Below are 12,717 nucleotides of genomic sequence, written 5' to 3' on the forward strand. Positions count from 1 at the left end.
AGAAAACGGGCACTGAGTCTCATTTGATTTCTGAGGTCCCGTAGAAATGCTGCTTCTCTTAGATTGATTGAGAAGCCACTTCTACCTTGAAATTCAGTGTGTGACTAGTTAAATTTTAGCTGACCCAGGGTAAAAGAGCAGTAGTAGCATCTCTTAGATAATTACGGCTTAGATTATGCAGGGAAGATCTGCCTTCTCTTGACTTACAGTTAGCAGGTTGAAGAGCTAGAAAACATGGCCCTGAAGTTGCAGGCCTGATGAAAAGCCTGCTGAAGTCCAGCCTTGCATTGTCTGAAACGGCCTGTGGTTGCGTTCCAAAAGCATGTCTGGGGTGCTCAGAGGAATCGAGTGAAGCTGGGTGCCCAGATCACATTAAAATTGAATGGAGCTGAACAACTGGCAGAGGCTATTGTTTGTCCCTTTTGAGTCTTTCAGTAGCAAAATCCTAGCAGAAAGTTTTAGATATGATTTAATCATTTTATTTTATCATTGCCTTCCAATTTATAACACATGATATTGTTTAAAATTCAGGCTTAAAATGTTTAAATGGGCATGTGTAAAAGCAATAAAGTAATTGATATAATGTATACATATTCACAATCATCAGTTGAGAAATGAAGTGTGTTTATCACTGTTGGTCAGATTTTGATGCTTGCTGACTTAAATTTATTTTTTACTCCTCTCATCTTTCTTGACTATTGGCTCTGAATTCACCTTTTTCATATCGGTTCTGATTGCCTGTAAGCTTGCCTACCCAGGAAGTTGTACTTCCTTTCCTTCTGACCAACACATGGCAGGCATTTTCCAAAAGTCACTACTTGTTTTGCTAACGTATTTGGCAGCTTTGACTTTGCAAAGTTTCATATAATGCGTCTTAGATTTTTGGCTTTTCTCATCACAGAGAATTGCTTGTGTTCTTTTGCTTGTTTCATTAATCTTTATTAAGTAAAGATGTAAGCTGTCTTTAATTGAATATTTTCTTTTGGCAATAGAATGAGTCAAAAGGTGTTTCTCATTAATTTGTTATTCAGCAGGGATAGCCATCTATCTGGATTGAATTTGTGACAATATTTAGTGCCTATTTGTAGAAATGCCTATGTTGAACATATTTTCTGTGTTTTGCTCAGAATATCCTATACAGGCTGACTTTATAATGTCATTTGTCATGTGGGAATCAAGCTACAGGGAATTGGTCTATGTTGACAGCATGTCTCCATGTTGTTTTTTTTTCTCTCCTTTAGTACAATGTGTTTTATATTTTTTCTTATAAGGTTTTATCATGCTATCAAATCATGAAGAAGTGCAAAAATGATGAGTTTTGGTTTTCTTTAGCATATGATACTAATATTTTGGACAAAGGTCATAATGAGAAACGTTGACCTTCCTTTTTATAGCACAAAATATCATGTTCAGATTTTCCTATAGCAATTAATTACAAGGTCACCATTATCTTGAAAGCAAATCTTACTTAAAAACCAAAAAAGAATTAGCAATTTCAGTGTTGCACTAATTCTTATCTCTACCTTCTAGTTTCTGTGGTCTTAGTCATACTTTCTTGTTTTTTAAGATTTGCTTCTTTCTCTGTTGCTTTGTAGAAGGTACGAACTATGTTCAAGTGATTGACTCTCCTGGAGAAAGCATTAAACCTTGTCAAATACAAGTCAAATATACAAGAACTTTGAGTTTTGAACACTTATTAAAAAAAAAATCCAAAGATAACCTACATTAAAAAGAAATCATTTTTTAGCTGGTTGTCCTTTAATAGATGATCTTGCAAAACATTGGTGTCTGTTTATCCCAGATGCTTTCAGGCAGCTCATAGGCAAAACGATCTGTTTTTGTACACGTTTAGGAATTCTGTCGTCATATCATCAGTAACTCCTAAGTAAGCAAATGGAGTGTCCAAATGTGTATTCAGTACACATCTTGGAATAGTATAGGATCTACGGACACATGGAACTCTGTCTGGGACAGAGTTGTTTATTTGGTTTGCCTGCTTGCTTAAAATTTATGAAGAATGCCTGTCATAAATGTAGCTAAAAATCCCACTGTCATCTGGCAAAAATAGAATAAAGCTATGTTGTAGCTAACATGAGCATTAACATTTAGTTAGCATTATAAAGCTAAATCTGGAAAGGCACATTAGTCTGTTATTCTAACAGTGTTCTTTTTGGAAATAGTATTTGCTAGCATTTTTTAAATTTAATGCAACATTTTTGAGCATGTGACATTTGGCAGCTTCACTAGTAACACTCTTCTACAGTCTAATAGCTTTTACCGTTATTACATTTTTCCTAATCTTCAGCCTGACCTTTCTCACTTCATAATATTTATTTCTGTTTCTCAGAATAGAAGCATTTAGGGCAGATTCCACAGTAAAGTATGTCCCTCATATGTGGTAAGTATACTCTAACAATTTTGATCGTGTTTAAGTGGATAAACTAACAGTAGTTTGTTATGACATGTTATTTTTTCCCAAACTTTTGCCCCATATGTTGCCTGTAAATGTTATAATTTTTCCAGTGGTATGTTTTAAACCTTGAGTGCCATCACGTGGCACTCAAATGCTAATCATAGACGTGATGAGCTTCATTGTGCCAGAGGTGACTTCTCCTGTGTTTCAGACTAATTGGCCCCATTTCATCAGAGCAGAAATATCACACCAACCCTAGAGAAGTAGCTAAGATTTATTTCTGAATAAAGAGCATCTTTAGTATCTAGGTGTCTCTGATCCAACTGAAAAAATCTGGGGAAAAGAAATACTCTCAATTCTTCCATTTGTCAAGAATTGTTGTGATGCAGTAATTAATGTATAATATAATATAACCAGGTAATACCAGCTGTCTCACTTCTAGTTTTAATTGAAATTGCCAGTATTTAGACTTATTTGTTAAGAATTCACTTTTGCAACTGACTGAGGATTTCCTTGGTAAATAGTCTTACATAAGGTTGCTTCTTCTGTAATGCTTCCAGTTAGTCATGAGGATCTTCATGGTATTACAATTTAGTGTTTAGCTTGATATATTATCTTTCAGTGTAGCTGGAGAAATATATATTTTTAAAGCATCTGAGTATTTTCTTGTTGCTCTGTATTGAAGATTTGGCCTTCAAACAACTGTAGGCTTTTGTAATGTTGTTTTTAGAATTCTCTCAGCTGTTACTCTGAGCTGCCTTATTACTCCCTCGTAGCTGCTTTTTCATCTCATTCCTAATTTTATGAAACTTTAACTGTCATTTTCCCCTAAATATGAAAAAAATAGATTCAGGAGCAGAGAAGTATGTGTTTTTATTTCACATTAAGCATGCCTCCCTTTGAATATTCACACAATGTATATTATGCTGCATATTGACTAAGGGAGATGATGGAGATCTCTAAGAATATTCTCCCTCTGATTTTCCAGCTGAAAAATCCTATCAAAGATGGCTTTGGTAGTTATATGTCTTGTTTTGTCTCTAGTTACCCGGAAAGTGCTGAAAAATGGGGGTGCTAAACATAGGCAGTAAGGTCACTTTCTCCATGCTTGTCCGGCACATTGGATCATGAGGGGATTCACTTTCCAACTGCCTTCCATAAAGGTATATGCTTCCTTTAAGCCAGCACAAGGTATCCAGTCCAACTTGATCTTTCATACTTGTCTCACACATTGTTCATTTATCTTCCTCACAAGAGAGGAAAGACAATTACATAGAAAATAGATTTGGCTGAATGATCAGGACAGGTACACGAAGATGTAGATGCGAGTGACTACGCTGAATAAGCAGGTAATTCTTTGGTGGACATTTAGCGTTTGCATTCCTGATGGTTTCAAATGTTTGCTGTGCAGATTAAATAATGCTTTGACAGTGACAGTTTTTTGAAAAGCACTTGGAGATCTGACTCTTATTGTGCCTCATAACCAGTTTGATTGTTGGACTGATGTGAAGCTTTCAGTAAAGCAAAACAGCTCATAGTGTGGCAGTTCTGAGAGCTCTGGGGAGGTGGAGATATGGAAGCTATCAGAATAATTGTGCCTTCCAACTGCAGTGCGCAGCATGGGGACTTAGGAAGGTGCAACTTATTTTCTTGGTTCTTTCCAGTTTCCATATTACACACTATGTGAAGCCTTACATGTTTTCCTAAGCAAAATCAAGAGAGAAATAATTCTTCTAAGATCAGGCATTGATGCAGCTCTATTTTCAACTGAAATGATTTGAGAAAGCCTCTATTTTATTAAGTTAAGTTTTAATTAAACCCTTTTGTCTCTCCTCCAAAATATGTTCACCAAATAAAGATAAATTTACTGGACTTGACTAAAATAAATTAAGTACTTGTCAATGGTCAGTCCCCTTTCTACAAAGTATAGACTGTAGCCTAAGGAGGTAAGTTCCACTAGAGGGCAATTCAGAGCAAGAGCGAGATGAGATTTCTCTAACTCAGTTCTGCCTCAGACCAGTCATTCAACAGGGACTACCTTTTTAGGCTCAAGTATTTTCCTTTGTGTCTAAACTTGATCATCCACAGATTATGCTACACTAAGCAGGAACCAGTTCTTAGGGTTAAGTGGGTGCGATTGCAAATTTGTGCTTTTATGTGCTGAATTCAAGTGAGAGAGAAAGCTGGGTGTTTGGATGAATATTAATTAAACTCTGTGTGGTATTTTTATATCTTTAAGTATTTGTTTTATATATGCATACATGTATAAGTGTGTGTGTATATATATCTATATCTATATAGAAAGTTCTGGTGAGATCTGTGCACCTGACTGAAAATTTTCTAAATGTAATTGTATACTCCCTCATACTTACTTGTACTTGTTTTTATAGATATTTCTAAGACATCTCCATGGGGTTCCTCTATTGACCTGTGTAGTGTACCAGAATAATAATGTTCATTCTTTGTTTTTTATTTGTCTGGATAATGACATCTTTCACTCTTAGATATTTGTCACTTAATTCTTACAGTTAGATGGCTACCTCTTTTTCCCCAGGCATTTTCTAGGTCAATATTCCTGGGGGCAAGCCACCTTCAAAGACAGAAGTTTTTGTCTCCAGACTATCTTTATCAATTCAGACTTCAAATCAAAGATAGCATTGTATATTTTTCTCTTTAATTTGTTGTGATCTTTGGAAACTAGCTAAACATTCCTTAGGACTTTTAACCAGAAGGCCATCAAATAACTGCTGTTTTGAAATCAGCCTGTTGTCATGTGTGAAAAGGACTTAACAATATATATTTCCATAATACCACCAGAAGAATGCAGAAATTGCTCGCTGTTGCTCTTCCTGAATTCTGTGTTTGAGGGATAGGTGTTCCTCCTTACTGGAGGAGCACTGCAAGGAATTTTTATAGTTCATCTGTCTATATACTAAATGCTTAATTTTTAGATGTTTTCTGTTTATGAAAACATTTGTGTGAGCAGACGTGTTGAGATGTCTTTTCTTTGTTAATATTTGAGGCCAGTGCATAATTTCTCACTTATTTCAATATGCTTTTCACTATTCAAGTAAAGTTGTTTTGGGTTTTGTTTTTTTTTTTTTTTTTTTTATTGAGCAAGATTTTGTTTTTGAAGTGGGCCCATGCACATTTAAATGATTTTAATGCTACAGTTCATCCCAATGAGATAATGGTATATGCATAGTTAGAGCTAGTCAGAGCATTTTTGGGCAGATGCACCATATTTGCTATTGCTGTTATGTTTGAGAATGAAAACACTTATTTTTTGGTAAACTTAAGTGTGTAAATATGAAGGGAAAGGTCTCATTTTACTCTGTAGGGTCATCTGTTGTCAGAGACAACAACAATTCTGTCTTGAATAGAAATAGGTAAATTAGTGTGGAGTCTTCCCCTCCCCCCCTTTGTGTGTGTGTGTGTGTGTAGTGAAGTCACTAGGATAAAGATTTGACCATAAGAAAAGTCTTTTTTTTTTTTTTTTTTGAATCCTTTCTTCTGAAATGCTTGGTTTGAGGATACACTGACAAAGTAATTGTGCTGGTTGTACTATCCTGATTTTTCGCTGTAACTACCGAGTGTAGAAGTTGAGTTCTTCCTCAGCCTGAGTAATTTGGATCTGATGTCTCCCAGAAGAATTGTCCTATCACGTAATTATGGTATTTGGTGGTATGATGGGGAAATCAGTATGTCTGGACATTGTTTTGCTTTGTATGATTAACTAAATATTAATTGGAGTAACAAAGTACTTTAACTTCCAGTTTAGAAGTTGTCATTATTCTCTCACACTGCATATGAGGGATCATTTCTTGATTTTGTACATGACAGCATTGGTCCAAATGGAAGACTGAAGGAGATTACCCTGATGAGGAGTAATTTTTAATTGTATGGAGTAATTAACAAAGCCAACTTTCAGACTCTCATGTCTCCCAGTCAGTCAGTCTGTATATACAGAAAATTATTCTGGAAGACATTAAAAGGGATTTAAAAGATGCAGATTTTTTTTATCTTGCAGTATATGATGGTATACTTTTATTCTAATGCTATCTTCACAGTTAAGAAAACTATCCTCACAGAAGAAAAAAGAAAGCTTGAGAACAACTTTTGAATTTGCCACCTCTTTAAGGAGAAGGAGACACTTTTAAATTTTGTACTCTTAAGGGCCCTGATGGTTTCTATTAGATTGAATAACAGGATTCAAACATGTTGCAGCTTCCCTGCTATCTTCTCCCCCTTGTGCTGGTGATCACTGGTTTCATAGAAGAAAGAGCAAAAGGCACTCAGTATTGGCTTTTTTGGCTGCTTAATGTCATTACACTGCACAGGCCCAGTACATTAACTGCCTCCAGTTTCAATCTTAAATTATTAGGCTGCATTTTGATTGTGGAGTAATCCCTGGCAGAGGGATAGGATTGATATTCTGAATTTTGTAATCTCTTCAGTTGATCCAGAAAGAGCTCTTCAGCTGGAAGATTACATGGTTGTTGCTGGAGGAACATGATGAAGTAAAACAGAGAAAAGCAAGAGCATCTTCTGTTATTTCTACTGAACTGTTAATTCTAAGTTAATTCTACAGCTGAACAAAATCGTATTTAAACATTTCTACAAAAATTGTATTTTTGGCATTTCAAAAAATGATGCCATTGAGACACTTTTGGGAAACAATTTGTGTATGCTTGCTAAAGGGCCATACTTGCCCTCCGTTATAAATAGTGTGTTTTGTTTTGTTTTGTTTTTTTTTGAAGGTAACTCTGTTTAATGTGGAATGAAGCGAGAGAAGTAAGGGGAAGTCATTCATATGTCTAAATTATAATGGCATTATTTTAGATGCCATATGGTGTTCAAGACATCTTTATGGCAATGGAGATATAACATAGGCCACATGGGAAATCTTTGCCCTGTTGAAGGAGCACTTGGTGGCCCACAGCGTTACCGTAGAGCCCATGAAATGACATACAAGTCCCAACCTCAGTAAATCTAAAGAATTCTGTCCATAGTGAATGAAACTTATCAGGGCCAGGAGTCTATGCAGAATTAAGATCAAACACTGTCATCAACTAGCATAGGACAGAAACAGCAGATTTACTCTTAAAAATGTGCATGTGTAAATAAACTATAGCTTTCATTGGTTTGTACAACCTGGAGAACTTGTGAACCAAAGCTGATGAGAAATACTAGTTGGTTCCTTTTCTTTTCATTCCAAAATAGTAAAATGTCTTTTTTCGGTACTCATCCTTGACTGAATTACTAACTGTTCTTTTTCTGTTCTAGGTTATGGTCAGACTGGTCCAATGATTCAGAGAGGAGGATATGACTCTATTGCAGCTGCTGTTTCTGGTCTCATGCATATCACAGGGCATGAGGTACTGTGCTTAACTTGTAAATTTAGTAGAATCTTTTTGCTGTGTATTAATTCTGTGCAGCATCAGGACTTAGGTTAGCTTATGCTAATGCAGCCATGTTACATGCCTTCCTGAGACCAATAGGAGATAGTCTCTCTCTGACTATATCTGAAAATAAGGCTTATCTCCCTTGAGTATCTCACTCCAGGCTAGCGAAGCAATTGAAATACCTGAAAAAATGGAAGAAAATGGTATCCTAAATTTCCAGTGAATATATTATTGACAATTTATTGCTAGCTTGTTAATGGTCACTTGAATTCAGGATATTAGTAGGTACATTCTAGACACCCGGATATGGGAACCGTAGTTACGTGTGAGAAGTCTCACACATGCTTTGATACAGTGAATACATCAGTTGTTTAAAAGAGGGAATTGCAGAGCCATACAAACGACTCTGACAAAGTGTCATTGAGCCTGCTTGAAAAAAGGCAGAGAAATGCCATTAGTGGCTCTGGAAAAGCTTTGTGCTGCTATTCCCATTGATATACAAGATACTTTATAATTGAAGCGCTGCAGAGATGGTTTAGTATCTGTATTTCATGGATATGTAGAATGCTGGTGAAACAGGCGTTTGAGTAAACCAGCTTGAATCACTTGCAGATTCAAGGGTCATGGTCTCCAAACATAATTTCCCAAGTGCTGTAGTGCTGTAGGTCTATTCTATGTGTCATAAAAACTAGCTAGCCCTCTGCAATGGTGCTTCTGATCCTCTGGAATCAGTAGTGCAGATCTTTACTGAAAGTATGACACTTGCATGCGAATGAACAAGGAGCTCATCAAGTTTCCTTGCTTAGTGTGAGATCTTCATTTCTCTTCAGCTGGTTGTAGAAAGCTAACCATTGATAATCTGGGCCAGTCCTCTAGGATTGATATTCCGCCTTTGGGAATCCCTGCCAATAGACTTGTTTTTTACTGAGAACAATGGCAAACATCAGAACTCTTGTGCCTCAGGCAAATACTGTTATCAGAGTCCTCCTTTCTATACAAAACTAAAAGTCAAGCATTGTTTGACTGAGGCAGCTGAAACATCTCATGCCTAGCGTTCTAAGAGCATGTTATCTGCCCATTGCTGCCATCTTGGTGATACGTAGTCATAGGAGGAGGAACTGTAACGCAACAACCCGTTTAAGTGTTAATCTCAAATCTTGCACTTCAGGAATGGGAGGTTATAGTGGGGATGGAGAAGCTTGTTCCCACTTCACTTAACCGTTACGTGTCATCTCAGAACAAAAGGAGATGCTGAATGTGGTTCTCTTGGATGTTTCTGTTCAAATATCCCAGACGTATGCATGAGGCACACATGCATTAACCTGAATGGACTGATTGTAACATTGGAAAAATCACAGTAATATAATTAACCTTTTAAAACATTTTTACCCTGGTGCCTGTAGAGTGAAGGTCAGTGCTTCCAATACAATGCCAGAAACTTCATACACACTTGAAAATGTACCAAAGAAAATTAGATGGAATTATAAACCTTACAAAGGGGCAAATGTTGCTAGTTCCAACTGAGTAAAGGAAAACATGTTCAAAAGTTGGAAAAAAAAAAAAAAAAAAAGAACTCTTCTAAAACTTTTCAGTGATTATGTGAATGACAGAGAATACAAGTGTTTTACTGAATAATTGAATGTAAGCTGTATCATGAAAGTAATATTCCTCCATGGGTGTTATGAAGATGGATTTTATTAAAACGTTGTGTTAAGATCTACACTGGAAATCCAGATGTTCACATCACCTCACCAGGTCTTGAGGCAATGTAATCATAAGAAACATTTAATCATTGTTAGTAACAGTTCTGTCTATTCAGCAGGGGCTTCTAACAATTCAAACTTAGTCATTCTCTTGCCTGATTAAAATAAATATGCCAAAACTTACTTCTTATTTTTCTTCATTTTGAAGTTTCTCATATTTTATTCCATCATTTTCTCAACCATTTTCTGACGTGTAGAAGGACAGTTTTGTTTTGAAGGCTTTAATGGTCAATAGCACTACAGTATAGATGTAAGTGTGCCTTTTGCTGTTGTAGTGAAAACTGACTCAAGTGGTTTTAAAATAATATTGTATGCTTGCTTGGAAGTTTACTATTAATAATACATTGTTATTTTAAAGTAAATCTACATTTATGTACATGTGACTGAGTTTTGTGGAATTTTAAACAGAACCAGCTCTGAAAAAAATGGAAACCCTTGTTTCAGTCAGCATGTAAAGAAGTGGCCAAAGTAAAAAGAATTGTTTTCTTCTGTATGTTTTTTTTTTTTTAAATTAAACCTTGAGTTATTTGTTGACCAGATAACTTGCATACTAAAACTAACATGATCATTTGAAGTATATGCTAGAGATCAGCTTAAAGTAAACTGCAAATGTTTGTCTCATGAACTGTTGGAGGAAAAAAAAAGTTCTAGCAGATGTGTTGTAATTTTTCTATTGCATTGTGATAGCCATAGATAATCACCATAATGTCAGTATAACAGCACTCTGTGAAAACTTCCTTTCAGTAAACAAGTCACTGAGTGTACTTGTAGGATGATCTTAGAGGTCTTAGCTGATGGAGTGAACACATTATACTGAATTTGAGCAGCAGCAACAAAGCATCTACATACATCATTGAGTGCTTAGTTTTAAAGTATGTTAATACATATTTACAACTTCTCAGTGTTCTGCCACTTTCAAATGGATGGAACTAATAGCAATGTATATTCCATTTTGGCTTAGAAAAAATCATATTGTGAATTTTAATTTATTCCAACCATCTGGCTACTGATTTAGTGTCTCAAAGCAGTTTACTTTTGCAAATTGCTAAACTTTATTGGGTAGTGAGTTGATATACCTCCAGTTAGTGAGCTCATGGTATTAAGACATGAAATCGATAGTTTACCAGCATAGGAGTTTGAGGAAAACTTAAACATTCATTAAGTCTGTCACATATAATATTCTCTTCCTTCAATACTTTATATTCATGTAACATTAATTTTGCAAAGAGATCACAGTGGAAGAGATGGAAGTTTTTGACTAATACGTGTATTTTTTCCAAATTACCTTTTAAAAAAGGAGATGATGAAGATATTGAAGAAAAAAGGTAATACAAAAGTGGAATGCACCAAAGATACAGAATAATACCACACTTAGTGCACAGTAGGAGATACAACTGTGGAAAAGAAGAAAAGACTATATGCTTTGGACATCTGAGTTTAAGATCTGTGAAAAAATTCCTGCATAAGAAATTCCTAGTAGCTTAAAATTTTTTGCTAAGAAATAGCTGTTACTGAAATGACCTAATGCTGATTATTTTGAAATGCTTTCTAGCAAATTTAAGCTCTGAACCTTGAAATTAAACTATAACTTTTGTGGTATTACAAAATCACAGGCACAAACAGCTGCATTTGAGCTGCTGTTGATTTTGCTGATTGTGCAAAACGAAACACATTCAGTGCTGAATAAAATTCTACCTTTAAACCATGTTTTCATATGTAAATACACAAAGCTACATGGAATTCAAGCTCTTAGATATGCAGTAGATTAGAAATGTGAGACAACTGTGGAATTTGGAATTGCAGGGTGTTTATGGAAATGTACAAGCAAGAGTGGGGAATCTGTTTTGTCTAAATCTGTACCACAAAGCCATTTTGAAATGAAAGTAGATGCTTCAGGCCAGATTCAGTTATCCTTTACATAAATTAAAATATACTAAAAGGACCGAGCTTACACTGATGACATTTTTATTGTCCTGAGAGATGTAATTTATAGATACTTTCCTGGTTAAACACTTACCATGTTCAAGTTTCATATTTGATGAACAAAAAGCTTTTACTTCATATATGCAGATACATCAGTGCCAGATTAATATTCCTTTGATGAAAATTTCTATGACTCATTAAAGGAATAACTTCAATTTAATTAAAAAAAGCAATTTGGATACAACTTCCCCTTCTGACTCCAACTGTGTTATTACACATTATTTTAGATATTCAGGGTATCTTTGTGGTGGCGCAGTCTATTCAGTAGGCATTCTTTCTTGCTGGAGAACTGTTTTACTGAACACGAGACAGCAAGACATGATTGGGATCTACAATATCAGAGGGGCCATTTTTCAGCTTAAAAATAAACAAACAAGCTGCAACAAAAGAGTACATATGGTCTGTAGCTCAGAGCTGTTGAAAAAATATAGCCGTTGCTGGTTCATATTAGCTTCAGCAGCTATTTCCTGTCTGTAAAGACTACTGGACTTAGAATACTTTTATTAAGCATGTCATTTCAAAACAATTTCCATTTTGACTGGATTGTTCTTATATTGCTGACGTGAATTTGGGCAGACCACAAAGAGAAACTAGGTGCAAGGGAAGAAAAGGTGTCCTCCTCTTCATTTGGCTCAGGAAGGGAAGCTCCCAGAATGTCTTGTGGCTTTCTCTGGGCCAGAATGTGTTAATAAATTGTAAAGAATTAAGCAAACAGCAAAACTTGTGAATAAAAGCGTAGACTGAGGGGTAAGATTGAGCAATAACAAAGCACAAAGCAGGAGAGAATCTTTATGCGTTCGAGTGAGCGAAGGAGATGTCCCGGAGCTGCCTTATAATTAGAGTCCAGCCCAGCCCTTAGCCTGGGTGGCTGCTTTATTTGCCAAAAGCACCTTCTCCTTGACTATAACTGTGCTTGGTCCTTTTACTAATGTCAGTTAGTGCTAATGTCACTTAGAGGCTGTGGGGGAGCTTTTTTTTGTCTTCGAATAATAACTACTGGAAGAAAAGCTTTTTTATAGATCCTTACTGTGCTCAGGGAACTAGTATAACGTGATCTACGCAGAATTACTGTTGTGCTGTCAGAAGCTCCATCTGTGATAAGAAGGTTTACCAGTAAAGAGTGATACACCTGTATGTATGGCATTTCATCCTC

At 35.8% G+C, this 12,717-nt stretch overlaps 1 protein-coding gene across 3 annotated transcripts in view; it reads left to right on the top strand.

Annotated features, from left to right (window-relative positions):
* SUGCT (succinyl-CoA:glutarate-CoA transferase) overlaps positions 1–12,717 on the top strand; it is a 332,254-nt gene that overhangs the window by 36,823 nt on the left and 282,714 nt on the right. For all 3 annotated transcript variants that reach the window (XM_064506601.1, XM_064506602.1, XM_026121394.2), the window contains one exon: positions 7,700–7,791. In XM_064506601.1, coding sequence (XP_064362671.1) covers positions 7,700–7,791 — 92 coding nt within the window. The remainder of the gene's footprint in view (positions 1–7,699; positions 7,792–12,717) is intronic.

Source organism: Dromaius novaehollandiae, chromosome 2 (genome assembly GCF_036370855.1).
Source record: "Dromaius novaehollandiae isolate bDroNov1 chromosome 2, bDroNov1.hap1, whole genome shotgun sequence".
In the NCBI taxonomy this organism is placed as follows: domain Eukaryota; kingdom Metazoa; phylum Chordata; class Aves; order Casuariiformes; family Dromaiidae; genus Dromaius; species Dromaius novaehollandiae.